We start from the raw sequence: 17,736 nt of genomic DNA on the forward strand, positions 1-17,736 counted from the left end.
CTGTAGTAGCAGATAGAATTTTCCCCACACAAAGCAGCTCTGCCTCTGCGAGCTTAGCTTTCATCGTTGTAAAGGTGAACCACAGGTCGTCGCCCAACCTATATGGATACCTATACCTATATAGATCAGGGAGCTACCTTGCGACATTTTGCTGCTAAGACGGTGGTGAACCTTAGCAGTGTTTACCATTAGCTAGGCTTCCGATTCCGAAAAGTCGGAATGTCGGATGTGTCGAACTCCTTCTCGGCTTGGGAGACCCTGCTGGAGCACGAACCTCCGCTATGCATCGCAGTTCGACGCCCAGAGTCACCTCCACGTTACTATGAGGCGGTAAACCATTGTAAATGTGAACCTCTCTCTAGAACAAAAAGAAGCAGCTCTGAAAACACCAGTACGACTGGAACGAGCCACTCAATCAGGAGGACACACAGCAGTGACACAATATCATGAACAGCATCAAAGTATTTCAACCTGAAATTCCTCGAAGAATTCCAAAAATTCATGGGACTAGAGGCTTCCAACCTGCCTATGGGTTTTAAATTTTTATGCAAAACACAGTAATAGAAAAGGGTCTCCTGATTCCGGAGGAAAGCCTATTACGGTAGGGCCAGAAAAGACGGGACTGCAGGAATCATGTAAGCTACCGAAACGGAAAAGAACTAGGATGACTATCTGTCCTTATAACGCCCGGATGCTTGTATCGGATGCGGCCATTGAAGGCCTGATGATGTAAGCTTGGAAGTTTAAGTATGACGTCATCGGACTGACCGAGACGAGGCGACGCCACCCACTGAACGCCGTGTATGACACTGGAGAAGAACTGTTCTTAGGAATATGCGACTGTAGAGAAGTTGGTGTCCTCGTCAACACGGATATGGTAGTAAACATCGACTCTTTCGAACAACTTACAACCCGAGTCGGACGTTTACGGATGAGAAGATGTGGCCCAACGCCAGCTTTGAAAATCTTCTTCGCTTACGCTCCAACACCAAGCTACGAAGGAGTCGAAGCTTTTTATAGGGACCTGGAGAAGTTCTGCAAAGAAGATCATACCTTCTACAAGGTCATAATTGGTGATTTCAACGCCACAATTGGCCTCAGAAACCCCCGAAAAATGCCTGACCAGAACACCTGACGTACCTACTAGTCCTCATCAACACACTGACGAGACTCTTTACTCGTTATCTGTCGGAAGGTTCTTAAGCGATGGAAAACCAGCAAGACCGTGTTGTATAGGAAGTGAGACCCACAAAATATCGGCAACTATAGTCCAATCTGCCTACTGTCTGTCATCTACAAGCTCTTCACAAGAGTGATCCTAAGCAGGATTGAACAAGAAGTAGATGAAGGATAACCATGCGAGCAAACAGGGTTTCAAAAAGGGTCCAAAACAATTGGCCACATTCACACGGTTTCAAAACTAATAGAAGAATGGCGAGAGCACAGGATACCGCTGCGCCTCACTTTCATCGATCTGAAGAAAGCCTTCGATACGGTTGAGACCGAAGCGGTCATGAAGACATTGGACAACCGAACCGTCCCTACTCCATACATGAAGATACTTCGTGAGTTGTATAGCAAATTCACAACCGAAATTTCCCCATTCTACAATATCATAATGGAAGTGAAGAGTAGGGTCCGTCACGGTAACACAATTTCACCTAAAATACTCAGTGCTACTCTCGAGAACGCGATGCGAGGATTGGAATGGGATAACATGGGAGTGAAAGTTAACGCCCCGTATTTACACCATCTCCGTTACGCTGATGACATCGCTCTGGTAGCACCAAGCATCAATCAGGCGGAACAAATGCTGGCTGAATTTGATGAAACGTGTAAAAATATCGGTCTTCAACTGAACCTAAACAAGAAGATGTTTATGACGAACGGACGAGTGTAAATGCTGCCATCGCTACAGAACCTGCATCTGTGTGATTAGTGCTTACGTCTCGTTGGATTTTTTTATGTTCCTGATTCCCCATTCACGCTCAGCGAAACAAATATATCCGAATGCTCCAGCTAATTTATATCTAGGCCGGGAAATTAACATGATGAACGACTTGACCTCTGAGCTGGGCAGAAGCAAACGAGCGGCTTGAGGAGCATACGGGAGCGTCGAGGATGGAGTGAAGAACAGATGGCTCCGTCTTCACCTATTCAACACCACCTTTCTTCCTGTTTTGACCTCCGCTTCAAAAACGTGTGCGTTTCGCATGCAGGGGGAAATGCGATCAGCGTCATAAAGGATAAAAGATAAAATTCCTGGTGTTAATCAATACGCTTGGGATGTCCCCCCCCCCACGTCCACTTCAATTCAGAATCGTTTGAGGTTTACGAACGTGTAACCCCCTTTACGCAAGTGAAAGAAGGCATTCGAATTTCAATCTTACGTCAACGACCAAAGATCAGAGACGCTGCCGCATATCCCAAGGAAGGCATTTGGGTGGGCCGGACACGTGATGCGTTTCAACGACAGTCGTTGGATCAGAGTCGTAGGAAGACCGGCGACCCGATGGCCAGACCCCTCTGCGAAGCCCTTCAAAGAAAAATACAACGCTCTTTGAGTCCCTCGCAAGAAGAGATGTCACTCGACAACATTAGCGTGTGATTGGTACAAATGGAAGTTTTATAACTGGTGTCCGTTCAAGCAAATCAATGAACAACGGGAGCGGTGATACAGGCGAATTGCTGAAGCCAACAGGGCGTGAGCACTCATCACATAGATGCAGGTTCTGTAGCAATGACAGCATGTACATAGCTATCGCACACTCACAGTTTTTGATGCCCAGGTCGATGGTATCACACGAAAAATGGGAAATCACAATCCCAAAGCTTGAACTCAATCCTAGTGTCACTGGGACACGGTTGTCTGTCAATGTCATTCGAAGTCTCAGCCGTGAAATCCACATTGATTATTCTATTTGACCTCGAAATTGCATTGAAATGTAGCAGTGGCGTCTTTGTAGCAAACGGCGTCCAATAGGTGCAAAAAATTGTACGAGATCTAAGCTCATTGAAAATTTTGGTGCAATTTCGTTACATCGATACAGGCTGTAATCCGGGAGACTGTGGCACAAGAGGTCTAACGAAAAACCAATTCACAACCTACATCTAGTGGACAGGTTGCACCCTTAAACAGGTAATTGAAAATGGAGTTGCTCAAGACTTTTCCTCATTTCCAGAGGACGAAGGAGAGGAACTTCCGTCTTCAAATGAAATGCATGTACGTGTTACAGAAAATGCTGCCACCGACCAAGTAACGGACATCGTGGATCTCCGAACCTTCAGATCCCATACAAAGGTGAAAAGGATATGGCCTTGAAGCTCAAAGCACAGTTGATAGAGATGATTAGCGACCAGTGCATCCACTGACACTACATAACGCCTTACTCACCCTGGAAAGAGGGATTCCACGAACACCTTATAAAAACATAAAAACAATAAAAGGTTCAATGTTGAAAACGATTGGACAACGCATCCTAAACATGGATCAACTAGAAAACTTGCTCACAGAAAGTGAAGCATGTATCAATACACGACCACTGACATATCAAGAAACTTATTGTGAAAATAGGTTACGTTATCTGCGCCCAACCAATTTTATCCAGAACAAGATAGACACCACCTTTCCACTCGCAAGTTACGAGAAAAGTCGAGATGATCCATTTTACCAACCATCCAGTGAAACTGCTCACCTCAACACTCGTCTACAGACAACTAGGGCGTTACAGTCGTTTGCTCTTTCGTAACCCAACTGGAGGATAAGGAAGGATGCATATCTAGCCGCACTGCGAGAGCATAACGGATGTCACATGAGCAACAAAAGAAGATGAGTCATCGGTCAGATGAACAAACGTTCTCACAATAGACTTCTGTCGAAAAAAAAAAACAACTAGACGTTAGGAAGGATTACGAAGGTACAACGCAGCGACGGTGAAACACGAGAAGATGAGGTCTTCTCCGCCCAAAAACACTTTAGTACGTTGACCTGTAAATCAAATGGTCCCACCCAAAATAACCGGATCTCAGGATTCTACACAAAACTGTCACAAAAATACTCAAGATGATGCAACCCAGCTTCAAGAAGGTGCAAGACGGAGCTCGAGAACATCCACTTTACTATCTCCGTCCAAAGTCAATTCATGCCAACCACATTGCCCTTTCAACAACAAAGAGTCGAGTTTTCACAGCAAGCCGTTTTTCTTCAAGCTTCCTTCAACACTTAATGGCTATTGTCACAACAGCCATAGTAGCACTCTCATCAACTGATCCAATTTCATCGTCCAGCGACAGCTTGTCGGAATACCATATGATAGAGTGCAGACCAAAAGATGTCTACATTAACTCGCTCAACGCTGAAGCTTATGAACGTGAGAGAACAAACACTACGTCACCGAGGATACGCCACAAATACACCAGGTCGTGCCTATTCTTACTAATGATCTTCTGTATAATTATGAAACTCGATGGAAAATCAAAATGGCAAACAAGCATATAGAGTTTACTAGTACTTTGTTTATATTTTTTAAAATTTTACTGGTAGATCTACGACCACTGTGCCAAAAAGTTCTCTACTGTACCCATGAAACGTTGTTCTAAAGGTCGTAGACAGCAAAAGATGTGCCCATATGGGATCTAGTGTAGGGAACAAATGTGCAGAAATCAATGCCAGCAGCTTAATTCTGGAGCTTTCCATCAGCAGTAGTTACCCCGGCACTACGAGATGTCTCGAATCATGTGGAGGAACAAGATGAGATTTCTTCTATTTGAGCTCTGCCTGCTTGTTCCACAAGATCTATTCTGTTCCAACAGATTATGAAGTCTACGAACTTTTCAGATGTTCCCAACGGCAGGAGAGGGTAGAAGCAAAGGTGCAATTTTTTGCCGATAGAAGAAAAATCCATCATCTACTGCTCGGTCTGCGACGCAACGTACCAGTGCGACCATCTTCTAGATGTCACCTCAAGCATTCTCTCATGGTCATAGCTTTCCATCCTGGACAAGAAGTTCATCTCAAACACGCATACTACTTCTCTGTGGGCAAGACACTTCCACACTTACACTATCCTTCATTGAAGACCTCACAATCACTTGAGTGCAACCTCTTCGACTCCTGCGAATGTGATCCAGCCGAGGCTCAGGTAAAATGTTACTGCCAAGGCCAGGAGATCGACGAAAATTTCCGAAAAATAATAAATGTTCTTCCTGTAACGTTACCATTCTTAATGTTTACGGAGCATCATGCTAACAACGTCATGACTCAAAAAGATCAAGGAAGGAGTTTTGGTCGAGATCATCGCCAACAAAAAAGAGACCATAGAAGACATTGTAGTCGATATCACAGATGAGATTTGCGAGGTTGACAACACTTCCATATATGGATGCTATAGAAGTGCAAGTGCAAATGTGACCTATTTCAAGCTGCACTACCGTCTCAGCGAAAATATACTGCATTTGCCGTTCCTTGTTCAGGAACAAGGAAGAATCAGCGCTCCGTTTTCTTATGGTCAATGCGCGTGTATGCCTTAAAAGTTCCGTTACTTGCGGATCTAGCACAAAATACTTTGAGATCACAGGCATCCTAAAATATGCACACACATTGCATACAAAACCCAAAGAAATCAGTGAGCAGACACATAACGTCACGTTGGACTTCGAGTGGCCTGATGTTGGACTCATACTCAACGTACTAGGCAATAGTACAAAACAGTCTTCTCAACAATCGTCATCGGAGAATTGACCACTCTTGATCAGTGACCTTCACCTCACGACTGCATGTGGAAGTTTATTTGGCAGTCTCCCATTCACTAATTAGAACTGCTTGGAATACCATCTAACTTCTCAAATGTATTGTATGTTTTTCGTGCAAACACGTTCTTTCGTCCAAACAATCCATTCTATCTCAACAAAAGATAACAACAGTCGAATAACAATCGAATAACGAAGTGCAATCCGGCAATGCAATGCATGTATAAAGCTAAGCTGTCAGTAAGGTACAAGTTTCAAGATGTTTCTTAGTGCAATGAACACACACGACGAGTTGTAAGAAGAGCTGTCAAGAAGGCGCAAGGACGAGGTGCAACGACTAACAGAATAACTCCAATTTAAACGCAACAAACTACGAATGTGACATGGTGAGGGAATCTGCGGGAAAAGCTAGAGATGAGGTTGTAGATTCCAGGAGAGGTAGTTTCATTCATCTCTCCCTAATCACCGTAAAACAAACGGCGTGGGAACCCCTTTCACTGACCTTTGATTGATCAAACTTGGACTCAGCACTTGGACAAGCGTGACGCGATCCTATTGAAATCGTCTTTTCCTGCTCATGTTCATGTTTTTCTGCTCATGTTCCGTTCATGTTTCCCTGATCGTCGTCTTTCACGCCGTTTCTTACTACGATCAGGGAAACATGAGCGGAACCAACCCCGCAATCTAAAACCATAACTCTAGATTTTCTTCCCTTCTTCGGCTTCCTTCAGCACGTCAGATTGCGGCACGCTGCCTTTAAACGAGCTTGCGTTCACTTCGCCCCAACACTGCAAACGGAAGACGAAGTGCAAAGGAATATGAAAAAATTTGTATGATTGATTCTAAACATCATAATATCCATTAATCTGTCAAATGAGTACGTCAGGCTATGTGGACAACATCCGACGCTTCACGAAGAGGGAAGCTGCCTTGTACACCTGTAAGAACGGAGAAATGAATGCGCAATTTCTTAGATAGAAAATAATCGGCGCGGTGCAAAGAATGAATATGAGCTACGAAGCGTACGAATTTTTAATACGAGCAAAGTCCGTTCTCGAGAGCTCAAAGACTGAATTTTGTGACCAGCAAGTAGACAGCGTTTCACTCGAGCCAGCTTTCGTTAATCATTTTACCAAGAAGAAGGTCGAATTTTTGAATGAGCTTTGAACAAGTATCGAAACGGCGATGCATGAGCCGATACAACAGAGCGAAAATGAAGACCATCAAAGCACATGGGTCAAAACCTTGAGGGCCTTCACTGAGTCCCAGCGACTTATGGAAGAATTTGAGAACACCATCAGAGAGGAATTTATACGCTTTGGAGAGAAGCTAACTGTATTCGAAACCCTCCTAGAAGACATGGCGACCAGACATCGAAATCTGATGTCGATAGCTCAGAAGGGCTAGCGATATCCAGAGCCTGATGATACCAAGGCGTTTCTAGAGCCTGATGATACGAAGAAGAAGAAAAACTACGGTCAAATAAAACAGCCTGGAGGTGAAGTTGACGAAGGCTCGACCTGGATGGTGAAGAGGTGCAAAGTCAACCAGATGTGCCGATGCACCAAGGAGATGAACCTTCGGAAGGCTTGGAGCATAAAGAGATGTGAGCAAGCGCAGAAAGAAACGGTAGTGATGAAATGCATTGGCCGAAATCTCGAGATCACCTAACCACAAAATTCAGAGACGAAAGAGACAGATAAAGGATCGGATGACAGAGGTATTCCACCAAATTAACTAGTCACCACAGATAACAAACCGAGCTTCTCGCGTTACAGCAGTCCGCGACGGAGACCGCTTCCAGATATGTGTCTTCTGCGACGTTAATGGTCAACATTACAGTGACAGCAGCCCTATCTATAGGACAGTGATGGAACGCCAAAGGTGTTCAGATGTCATCGCTGTTTCGACACGCTCCACCGATTTACGGAGCGCCACAAAGCGGCGAGACATTGTGCATACTGTCGAAAGTAAGAGCACCATCTTCGATATCTTCGCTCCCACTGTTCAAAGACGTACTGGAAAGAAAATACTCGAATCTGCGAAAGTAAGTGAAAGCGATCAAAAACGACGGCGACTCTCCGAGATCAAACTCTGCAGATTGAGACGGAAGTTACAGCACTTCATCAAAACCCACATGAACTCTCCACTACTTGTGGGAGTATCACGAACGCAATAAGGCTTATTTGGCTCGATTATTGTTTCTTGTGGTTTTTTGCACGTCTATAGACGATTATTCATTTTCTAACTTGAGTTAACGCTGTATGGCGGCCAACTTGTAGTTCTTAGCCTCGCAGCTGTAAAGATGATTAATTTAAACAAAAGTGTTTAAAGGCCAATTGGCAAATTCTTTGTACTAGCATGTGCAGAACATTATCATAGTTTACTCCATCCTCATTGTACCGTATAAACAACCAGAATACTCGTTGTATTATTTTTTTTAGTGATTTTCTCTTCTTAGTGTATTTTTATATTAATCACTCTCTTTGCTGAGGTATGTAGCTCTTATAGTAGTGTTGTTATTGTTGTTTTCGGTTTAATTACCCATGTTTGATAAATTGCCGTATTAATTGCAAAGTCCCCGTGACACAATCGAACATCATACGTCAACTACTGAGCTCCAATACACTGGCCGAGCAATTGTCGTTTGAAATCAAACTTTTTCTCCAATTTTTCTCAGTCAAAAAACTACTAGGGATTAATCAATAGCATATCTATCGATTGTTGCTATTCCCTTCGTTCCCAACAGTCTCCTCCCATTCGATAGTTTTTCAGTGACCCTTATTAGTAATTCCATGTTTTTTTGAAATATTTTTTCATGTTCCTGCAACGTTTCTCAACTCCTCTTCGGGCTTTTCTTGCCTCATTCATTTCCCTCCATAAAAACCTCGCAAGCACATTCAGTGTTATCATCGTGATTAAATGCATGCAAAAAGTAGACGCCGAAAATGTTCCGTTTAGTGAACTTGACCGTTCGTTTTGATGGTCTGAATAAACAAAGATCAAGAGAACTAACTAATTGGGAAAAGTTTAAAGCGATAAACCGTTTAAAGCGATAATTCTATGTCATTCTATCAAATGACAGAACATTTTCAAATACTTCTTTATTTTTATGTATTTTTACATGCATATTTTACTATGGAGAAGAAAAACTCTCACGGCTTATTTCTTGACTCAATGCACTGCGTATGAACTTTCCGCCCGTACCCTTCTTGTTCACGAAATATGCACACATGGTAACATAAAGGATTCATCCTAATTGATTGAGAAATTATTCAGAGCTGTCTTTCGAACCTGAATTCACCTGGAAATAAAAGTGCCAAAACTTATATTATCTGTTAAAGAATTTTTCGATCTTCATGAAAGTTGTGTTTTGACTTTTTAATTCTACTTATTCTTGCTTCTCCAGATCATTAAGGTGTCAAATAGACAAAATTGAACATTTTCGACACCATCACCATTTTCATTTAATCGAGAAGTAGGAACCGGTGAAGCTGCCCGTGAGATTTATGCTGTGTATGAAGGACATCGAATGAACTTGGAAAACTTTGAAAAGGACAGAAAACATGAAAGATAGATGGAAACACATGTTAAAAAGCAATATGATACACTGAAAATTGTTGAGTTTGAAAGTGGGGAACGATAGAAGGGCGACAAAGGAAATAGTACGAAATGTGATCCGTCGTAGACGTCAATATTCTCATTTTTGAGGCAAGAGGGGCGCTATTTTCGAGCGCTATCACTCCTACATGCTGTACTAATCTCAACTTCAGCGCCCTCATCGTCTCGATTAAATTGAAAAAAAAACCAAATGGTGCCAAAAATAGTGTTAATGTTTGACTCCTCTTAATTTTTAGCATTTTAGGTACGGAAGTTTTTCATTGCTTTGCTTCAGGTGTTGCCAGTACTGGTATTGATCTTTATTAACATCTCAAGTTTCGGCGTTATCGCTACCAAGATCTGTGCAGGTTTTGACGTCAAAAATGTTCCATTTTATCAATATAACATCGTTTTAATGCTCTGAAAAAACAAGTGTCAACAGATCTAAAAAAATTATAACACAGGCACTTTGTAGAGCGACTTCTCTAACAAAAGGTGCAAACAAAAGGTGTAGATAATCTTTCGTAATTCCAATGATTATTTGCGAAGATAGCCACCTTTGAAGTGGACGGAGCCTTGATCTCTATAATTCACTAGACCAATTAAATAAATAAATAAATATATATATATATATATATATATATATATAGCAGCATTAACGTCCGGCTGAAACACGACGTCAGGCTTATTTTGGTGTTCGCTTCGCTCGACTTCACCGATCAATAAGAAATAACAGTAGCGACATTTTTTGGAAAATTAGAATTGCTTTTTTCTATCAACGCTTTCTTCAATTTTTTTACCCGAAAATTTAAGCATAGATGAAACCTACTTAGTTACATAGCTTTGGACAATGGTGAAAAGGTAGAGTGCTCGCCTATCAGGTGCATTGCAACGGTTCGGCACCTCACCGCTGTGGAGTTTTGCATCATTATGGAGTATTTTCGTGACACACAGACAAAACCGCACACACACGGACTAAGCGCGTTATTATATGTCATGATATATATATATATATATATATATATATATATATAATATACTTACTTAGATACTTAGATGGCCCGTCTTCACTGGATGTGCGGGGCTCAGTATCTCTTCCACTCGTTTCGTTCCCTCGCCATGGTCATCCAAGATGTTCTCAAATTTCGTGAGTGACGTTGGCGAGGTCCTTGAGCCGTATCCAGCTGAGCTCTCAACTGGTCCATCCGTGTAGCGAACACGTCACCCAATCTCGTCGGCAGTCTCCCTCGAGGGTGTTTAGCATCTCTTGGGATCCACACTAGCGTTCTTTCAGTCCACCTATAGTCGATTCTTCTCATAACGTGACTGGCCCAGCTATGCTTTGCTCTCGATATGTACTCCGCTGGGTCGCGAAGAATGAACATTGCTCTGAAGTCGGAGCTGCGAAGGCAGGCTAGGTGTTTTGTGCGCCGATCAAACTTTGGAAGACATCTCTCAAGGGCTTGTGGTTACAAAGTAGCTTTCTGGACATGGCAGCGGTGTCTGCCCATGTCTCCGCTGCGTAGCAGAGTACTGGAAGAACTATCGAGTCAAACAGGTGGGCACGAAGATCTTGGTCCGTCAGTTGGTCCGTAGCTTCTCTGTCGGCTGCGAATGCTGCCCATGCTGGTCTCATCCTTCTATTCAGTTCTTCCTACAAGTCGTTTTCCATTTTCATAGAACGTCGGAGGTATACGTATGACGAAGTTTCCACGATTTGGGTGCTTTCAAGTTGTACTCTTCCGTTCTTGCAGTAGGCGTTCTTTATGAACTGTTTCTTCCTTCTATTTATTTGCAGTCCTATTCTCTTCCCTGCTTCGTTCCGTTCCGTGAGCATCGTTTCTGCTTCATCATTGGTACTGCTCGAAAAGAGAACGATGTCGTCGATGTGAAAGGTTCGAGAGGAATCTTCCATCAACACGTAAGCCCCTTTCTTCCCAGGAAAGTGAATTCATTATCCATTGCAATGCAGTCGTGAACAGCTTCGGCGATACAGTATCGCCTTGTCGTACCCCCTTTCTAATGGGTATGGTGAGGGGGCGGTGGAAAAGCTGTATCTTCGTGGTACATCGATCACAGCAATTGGATAATGTCCTCACATACAAAGCGTCTACACCTTGATCGACCAGCTCTGACAGTATTGCATTTGTTTATACGCTGTCGAAGGCTTTCTCATAGTCGACGAAGGTTAGAACAAGGGGAAAGCGGTATTTCCGGCAAATCTCTATAACCTTCTACATAGTCTGGATGTGATCCAAGCAGATTAACCCCCTGACGGAATCCAGCTTGCTCCTGAGGCTGGGCTTCAAATGTGGACGCAAGAATGACCTTGGTGTCCTTTCGTTCACCTTTCTTATGAATGAGAACAATTTACGAGGTCTTCTACTGGTCTGAGATCCCTTACTTCTAAAGATGGACGTCATGTGCGCCGCTAGAATTACATGAAATGGATGGTCACCAGCCTGACATAAATTGCTTTAATTGCCGACATAAAGTCAGGTCCGGGAGCTGGGTTTCATGCTCTTGATAGCGACTCGTACTTCTGAAAGGAGAATCCGTCGTGGAGCTCCACCAGTGGGGATAGTCGGGCTTGACATAGGAGTTGATGAACGGAAAGGATTCGAGTAGAGCCTCTTCGTAATTATTTCCATCTCACGACGAGAAGACGTGCGAGTCCTGTCTTCGCTCAGCAAGGTTGCTAGCGGAATATTATATTCGCGGAGATCCCTGCGGCACTTCTTTAGACTCGTTCTTCTTTGTGCTGCTTCCAGAATCTTCTTCTGCCTGTACCTCAAAAGATCCTCCTGCAACGCTTTTCTGCAGCTAGTGTTTGCTACTAACCGCTCAATGTGCGATGCATTCGGATCAAGCATCAAAGTCCTGCTTCTTTCCAACAGTTCCTTGGTAGTCTTCGAAATTCGATCCAAGTTTGTCATACACAGCTTCAAGGCACGTTCAGCACAGGCTCGTAATCCTCTGAGCAGCATCTCGTAGTCCACGTTTGGGTCCTCTTCGATGTGCTAGTCACTTTGGGACAAAGAGTCCTCGAGTACGCAGTCGTCGTAGACGACTTCATTTCTCCTTCTTTGCCGATAGCAAATGTTTTCTTCAATCGTGTGGCTGAGTCGTATTTCCGCGCTGAGGAGACGGTGATCAGAACCACTACAAAAGGATGGTACTACCGAGACGTCAAGTAGACATCACCTCCGGTTGTTGAGTATGTGATCGATCTCCGCACGAGTTGCTCCATTGGACGATTCCCATGTAGACCGACGATTATCTTTTTTCATGAAAAGAGAATTTTCATGAAAGAGGCGAGCGGCGGACAGTAGCCCGACGAAACGATTGCCATTTCCATTCCGGTCCCGTAGTCCAAATCTTTCGGTCCTCTATTCTTCTGTAGCCTTTCCTATGTTTTGCGTTGAAATCCCCGACGACGAACTTGTAGAAAGACTTCTCGTTGCGGATCACTTCCTCCATTCCGAAAACTCGGAAGTGTCGAACTCCTTCTCAGCTTGGGAGACCCTGCCGGAGGACAAACCTCCGCTGTGCATCGCAGTTCGATGCCCAGCGGAGTCACCTCCCACTATGAGGCGGTAAACCGTTGTGGAGTATATTATATATATATATATATATATATATATATATCATGATATATAATAACGGGCTTATTCTGTCACGTGAAAAAAACGTGCGGCAAAAAGAGGTGGAATGGGCCCAACGGCGTCGGATTGGTGCGCCGGCGCCAGATAGCTGTAAAATGGGCCCACTCTGAATGCTCTACTGGCGAGATCACTTCTTCGGCAACCAGTCGATCAATTTCAGCATCCAAATCCGACACGAAGGCATAGGGTGGTGGTCGCTTCTCCTTGAAAACAGGTACCGCGTTGTCCCTCAACAACATCTTCGCCTTAGTCTCGACGCATCTGCCAATTCCGCACTTGAACACTTCTGCGTATTGCTTCTTCAAGTCTGCGATGATTTCCTCGCGGTTTGCTTCTTCTTTAGTCACCATTCGGCAGTGGTATTGGTTTTTCAACTCCTTATACGCTCGAAATTGAATACACCACTCCAGTCCTACCAGATTCGTGCCTTCGGTGACGTAACAAGTTCCATTACCTAGGATGTTCTTCCCTGTTGTCCGGCCTCTGACAAAGAAGTCTGTGGAGAATCTTCCATCAATCTTCATCGGTGATCCATCTGCCGTGTTGACTGGCATGATACAGGGTTCCAAGGGTGGAGATCCGAGCTTTTTCCACGTTCGACATGATACCAACGTGATATCTGCGCCTGTGTCGAGCTGGAAGCGTAGAGAACGTCCCCTGATATTGACACCGAGGTAGGTTCCAGCGTTCTCAGCGGCGAAGGTGACAACGTTCTTGCACTGGGTATTTTTGCGACGGTAGAATCGTCTTCTTGGTTTCTGTCGCATTTACTAACCAATGTTGGAGGAGAGAAGCGCACATGTGCTTCTGTAGTGCGGTCATCCACAATTGAAGCACTTCACTTTCTTTTTCTGCACGACATGTACATCATGACTTCCTTCCATGTCTGTGTTGTCCATCTTTAATGCGGTGAAGTTCTCACATTTAGCAACGAGGTCTTCTATCGTCAACGGCGTATCCTCTGTGTGCGTATCCAGTCGACGGATCATTCTGAGACGAACTTCACGAAGCGACGGATCTTGAATTCCTGCTACGAACTGTAGTGTCTTCAGTGCTGTGTAGTCCAGCTCCTTCAGTCGAGCGTCTTCGTCCACCCGCTTGACCATGTTAGCGTAGTCGCGGAATGGCACATAATTGGCCGTCAGCGGCGGGCAGTTTATCCTGAGACACTTGTACCGTCGTCAAATCAGCATCTTCTTTGACGCGAAAAGCATGTCCAGATTCGCGACCGTCGATCTCGAAATCGATTTCGTGCGGTTGTTTCGATAGTATGGCATCCGCATTTACGATATGCATCCTCGTCCAGCTTCATGAGGATCAGATCGCGCTTCTTGCTATCCGGCAAGACCGAATCCCTGATGACCAGGCCGTACCTCTTGTACCAATAAGCGAAAGTGTGACCCACCTCTTCGTCGGACACGAACATTTTCACGTCCTTACTCAGCTGATCGTACCGATAATTGCTGACGTCCTGGACGGCGGTTCTCTGCGTGGTGCCAAGGCGGTGAGCAGCGTTTTCATAAATTTTCGGAAAATTCTCGGGCTGTGACTCCGAAGCCTTACCTTCGGTTCCTCGCGGCATCTTGGTGGGTTCCGATGGACTCGTTTGCGCTTCTTCTGCCTCTCCTTCTTGTCCTTTGATCTGGGTCTTCTTTCAACTGGATCCTTGATCGACACTTGTTGTATCTTTGCTTCCAATGGACTCGTTTGCGCCTCTTCTGCGCCTTCTTTCATGTGGATCCTTGATCGACATTTGTTGCATTCTTGCTTGAATTGTAAGGATTGTTTATTGGGCCGCACACTTGCTCACAAACTAAACCAAAATCAGGCAACTGTGCAAAACATTGCTACGTATATTGAGCTGGTTAATAAGAACCTCTCAACACATGGAAATTACATACAGTGGCAATAATACAATATACACGAGTACATGAGCTAACATAGTTAACATCTCTACGGCTCCAACAATCATAATCCATTGAAAAGCTAAAAAATAAGTGCCGGCAAATCAGCAACTGCAACACATAAGAGACAAAACTGAACTTCTTGCATGAGTTTTACCTTAAAGACACCCCACGAATCTGAGGTGGTGCAGATTTCAGGTGGAGTATTCGTATACGGGATGGGAGCCTACGGAGAGGGAGGTGATTTCGTCCATTTCTTCCTAATTGCCGTAAAAAACGGCCCGGAAGATGCGGCGCCGCACAAGACTGGCGCGCTCCAATCGAACCTCTTGTACAAAATAGTGCGCCAAAACGAATGAAGCCGTATCTTCCGAGCCGTTTTTTACGGCAATTAGGAAGAAATGAACGGAATCACCTCCCTCTCCGTAGTCTCCCATCCCGTATACGAATACTCCACCTGAAATCTGCACCACCTCAGATTCGTGGGGTGATGCCTTTAACGAATGTAGCTACATAGGTCATTTAACAAGTCGTGTTCTGTTGTTACTAACTCCAAACGATTCTTCTAAGTTAACGCATCATTAATGAGCGTTTTTAACCTCAACGCCGGGGATTTCTAAGCTATTCCCGCGAAATGTGGATGTCAAACCTCCATTGGGTAGTTACATCCTGTCTCCTGATTAAAATCTCGTGTTCATTGGTTTTCTTAAGAAACTTACTTCAATACATCTTCCAAAGGAACAAGGCTACCATGCAATCAAAGTTGAGATTAAAATAATGTCTGACATGTTGAAACTACTGTCACGCACTACTTCTGAGCACCACATACCCTCAAGGGAGGATTGGGAGCGTATATATTCAACCGGTAGTCCCAACTTCTCTCAAGGTGTAGGGCAACTGCCTGGGCCTCATCTAAATCTGCTTCAACGGCTGTGCGGGCGGTCGCGTAGCAGCATGCTAGATTGGCAACGTTGGGAGCCCTAGCTAAAACCATGATGCGAATTCCTTTTGATTTGGATGGAAGTACTTAGAACTTGAATAGTGAGTGGAGGGTCAGGCCCACTTCTGCTGTTTATCGTTAGCTAGCACAGGTTCACTAAGCTGTTGTCTCTGAAAGTACTTCTTCCACTGTGAACATGGATGTGTATCCTATGCCTCCTAACGTTCATCTAATGTCTTGCACACATCATCGCAATTTACTTTTTGAAATATGTGTAAAGCTGACACCTTGGTTAGAAAATGACATTAATAGCATGTGTTAGCATAGGGTTGAGTTTGGCAGAAACTTGAGTAAATCTTCCAATTTTCAGCCTGCACAGTCCACTAATCCTCTGAAAAGTAATGTAATCTACTGAGGTCGTTTTTTGCTTCATCCCAGAATCGTTCGCTTGTAGTCATCCATTCAATCTCGCTCTTAGAAATACATTTCTTTCTTACGTTTCTTTGTTGTCTGTTCTTTCAAAAACATGTGAGCTTGAATTAAAGACCCCTAAAGAATCACCCCACGAATCTGAAGTGGTACGGATTTCCGGTGGAGTATTCGTATACGGGGTCGTAGATTATGGTGAGGAGGGTGATTCCGTTCATTTCTTCCTAATTGCCGTAGAAAACGGCCCGGAAGATACGGCTTCGAGCGTTCCGGCGCACTATTTTCTACAAGGAGTTCGATTGGAGCGCGCCAGCCTTCTGCGGCGCCACATATTCCGGGCCGTTTTTTTACTGCGATTAGGAGGAAATGGTCGGAATCACACCCCTCTCCATAATCTACGATCCTGTAAACGAACACCACCTGAAATCCGTACCACCTCAGATTCGTGGGATGATGCCTTTAATTGCGCATCAGTCTGAAAGTTACATGTTGGAGGCTGTCCACATTATTCTTCTATGTACAAACATGTTTCTTGCGGTATATGCTGATTTGAAGATGAACCGTCTAAAACAAATTTCATGGAACAGAAGTCGGACGTTCACAGTCAAATATAAGACTCGAGAATCCATGAGAGAAACTTTTTTAAGTGGCCGTCAGACTGCAAAATCTGAAAACATCGCGAAAACTGATAAATAAATGAATTAGTATTACAATTTCAACCTTGACCCCTAGTTAAAAGCAGCATGCCACGAATCTGGGGTGGTACGGATTTCAGGTGGAGTATCCGTACACAGGGTCGTGGATTATGGAGAGCGGGGTGGTTCCGCTCATTTCCCCCTGACTCACTGCAAACAGCCGCCCCTGAATGCTGTTTTGTACGATGCCTTCTATTGCAGCGCGCCACCCTTGCACGCGTAGCGTCCCTTACTGCCTATCGGGCAGTCCGAATTGATTTTCGACGAATCGCAGTTCGGGGGCGGCGCAAGGGATGGAGCGTTGCAATAGATGGCGTCGTACAAAACAGCATTCTGGAGGCGGCTACTTGCAGTGATGCAGGGAGAGATGAACGAGACCACCCCGGTCTCCATAATCGATGAGTGATTCCTTCTTTTTAAACAGAATGACGATTTGGGAATCGACAGCTGATAATACAAACATAATAATAACAATAATAACATAACATGATAATACTGAACATGCGCTTTGATCTATGGTGGGATTTTGCGCGCTCGGTTACGTACAAGACGGCCGGGATTTTTTTACCCCTTCCTTCTTCACTGTATTGTCGTCTTATCGTCATACTATTGTGAAGTCGCTGGTTGCTGGTTCCCAGCAAAGTGAAAGAAGCGTCGCTCTGCGCAGGCGTCTGAGGCAGATGTCCAACGGAAGGTTCCGATTAATTTGAAGGTATTTGACCGAACTCCAGTTCCGATTACTTGTTCATTATATG

The 17,736-nt window shown here is 44.3% G+C and overlaps 9 protein-coding genes across 13 annotated transcripts; 3 read left to right on the forward strand and 6 right to left on the reverse strand.

The window, feature by feature from the left end:
• Positions 1-219: 219 nt before the first annotated feature.
• On the forward strand, positions 220-1,900 carry RB195_022526 (uncharacterized protein; the record flags this gene model as incomplete). 2 transcript variants are annotated; one of them, XM_064209675.1, is made up of 3 exons in its annotated part: positions 220-330; positions 749-1,073; positions 1,428-1,900. In XM_064209675.1, the coding sequence occupies 3 exons, from the start codon at positions 220-222 to the stop codon at positions 1,898-1,900; spliced, it is 909 nt and encodes a 302-aa protein (XP_064065555.1). The 2 variants fall into 2 exon arrangements, with proteins under 2 accessions (XP_064065555.1, XP_064065556.1); XM_064209674.1 differs by lacking the exon at positions 1,428-1,900 and having other exon boundaries at positions 749-1,135.
• RB195_022527 (uncharacterized protein) lies at positions 1,514-1,900 on the forward strand (the record flags this gene model as incomplete). The annotated part of the gene is made up of 1 exon (XM_064209676.1): positions 1,514-1,900. One exon carries the CDS (start codon positions 1,514-1,516, stop codon positions 1,898-1,900), a length of 387 nt encoding a protein of 128 aa, XP_064065557.1.
• A 2,163-nt stretch (positions 1,901-4,063) lies between these two features.
• RB195_022528 (uncharacterized protein) lies at positions 4,064-7,419 on the forward strand (the record flags this gene model as incomplete). Of its 2 annotated transcripts, XM_064209678.1 has the most annotated exons (2): positions 4,064-4,370; positions 7,166-7,419. In XM_064209678.1, the coding sequence occupies 2 exons, from the start codon at positions 4,064-4,066 to the stop codon at positions 7,417-7,419; spliced, it is 561 nt and encodes a 186-aa protein (XP_064065558.1). The 2 variants fall into 2 exon arrangements, with proteins under 2 accessions (XP_064065558.1, XP_064065559.1); XM_064209677.1 differs by lacking the exon at positions 7,166-7,419 and having other exon boundaries at positions 4,067-4,498.
• On the reverse strand, positions 5,254-5,580 carry RB195_022529 (uncharacterized protein; the record flags this gene model as incomplete). The annotated part of the gene is made up of 1 exon (XM_064209679.1): positions 5,254-5,580. One exon carries the CDS (start codon positions 5,578-5,580, stop codon positions 5,254-5,256), a length of 327 nt encoding a protein of 108 aa, XP_064065560.1.
• A 3,014-nt stretch (positions 7,420-10,433) lies between the features above and the next one.
• Positions 10,434-10,733, reverse strand: RB195_022530 (uncharacterized protein; the record flags this gene model as incomplete). The annotated part of the gene is made up of 1 exon (XM_064209680.1): positions 10,434-10,733. One exon carries the CDS (start codon positions 10,731-10,733, stop codon positions 10,434-10,436), a length of 300 nt encoding a protein of 99 aa, XP_064065561.1.
• A 29-nt stretch (positions 10,734-10,762) lies between these two features.
• On the reverse strand, positions 10,763-10,984 carry RB195_022531 (uncharacterized protein; the record flags this gene model as incomplete). Its single annotated transcript, XM_064209681.1, has 1 exon — positions 10,763-10,984. One exon carries the CDS (start codon positions 10,982-10,984, stop codon positions 10,763-10,765), a length of 222 nt encoding a protein of 73 aa, XP_064065562.1.
• Positions 10,985-11,843: 859 nt separating this feature from the next.
• Positions 11,844-12,335, reverse strand: RB195_022532 (uncharacterized protein; the record flags this gene model as incomplete). The annotated part of the gene is made up of 1 exon (XM_064209682.1): positions 11,844-12,335. The coding sequence occupies one exon, from the start codon at positions 12,333-12,335 to the stop codon at positions 11,844-11,846; it is 492 nt and encodes a 163-aa protein (XP_064065564.1).
• On the reverse strand, positions 11,844-13,780 carry RB195_022533 (uncharacterized protein; the record flags this gene model as incomplete). 2 transcript variants are annotated; one of them, XM_064209684.1, is made up of 3 exons in its annotated part: positions 11,844-12,132; positions 12,190-12,324; positions 13,119-13,780. In XM_064209684.1, 3 exons carry the CDS (start codon positions 13,778-13,780, stop codon positions 11,844-11,846), a joined length of 1,086 nt encoding a protein of 361 aa, XP_064065563.1. The 2 variants fall into 2 exon arrangements, with proteins under 2 accessions (XP_064065563.1, XP_064065565.1); XM_064209683.1 differs by lacking the exons at positions 11,844-12,132; positions 12,190-12,324 and having other exon boundaries at positions 13,025-13,780.
• Positions 13,781-13,831: 51 nt separating this feature from the next.
• On the reverse strand, positions 13,832-14,747 carry RB195_022534 (uncharacterized protein; the record flags this gene model as incomplete). 2 transcript variants are annotated; one of them, XM_064209685.1, is made up of 3 exons in its annotated part: positions 13,832-14,174; positions 14,387-14,484; positions 14,577-14,747. In XM_064209685.1, 3 exons carry the CDS (start codon positions 14,745-14,747, stop codon positions 13,832-13,834), a joined length of 612 nt encoding a protein of 203 aa, XP_064065566.1. The 2 variants fall into 2 exon arrangements, with proteins under 2 accessions (XP_064065566.1, XP_064065567.1); XM_064209686.1 differs by having other exon boundaries at positions 14,243-14,484.
• Between the last annotated feature and the right edge of the window lie 2,989 nt (positions 14,748-17,736).

Source organism: Necator americanus, chromosome X, assembly GCF_031761385.1.
Source record: "Necator americanus strain Aroian chromosome X, whole genome shotgun sequence".
Taxonomy (NCBI): domain Eukaryota; kingdom Metazoa; phylum Nematoda; class Chromadorea; order Rhabditida; family Ancylostomatidae; genus Necator; species Necator americanus.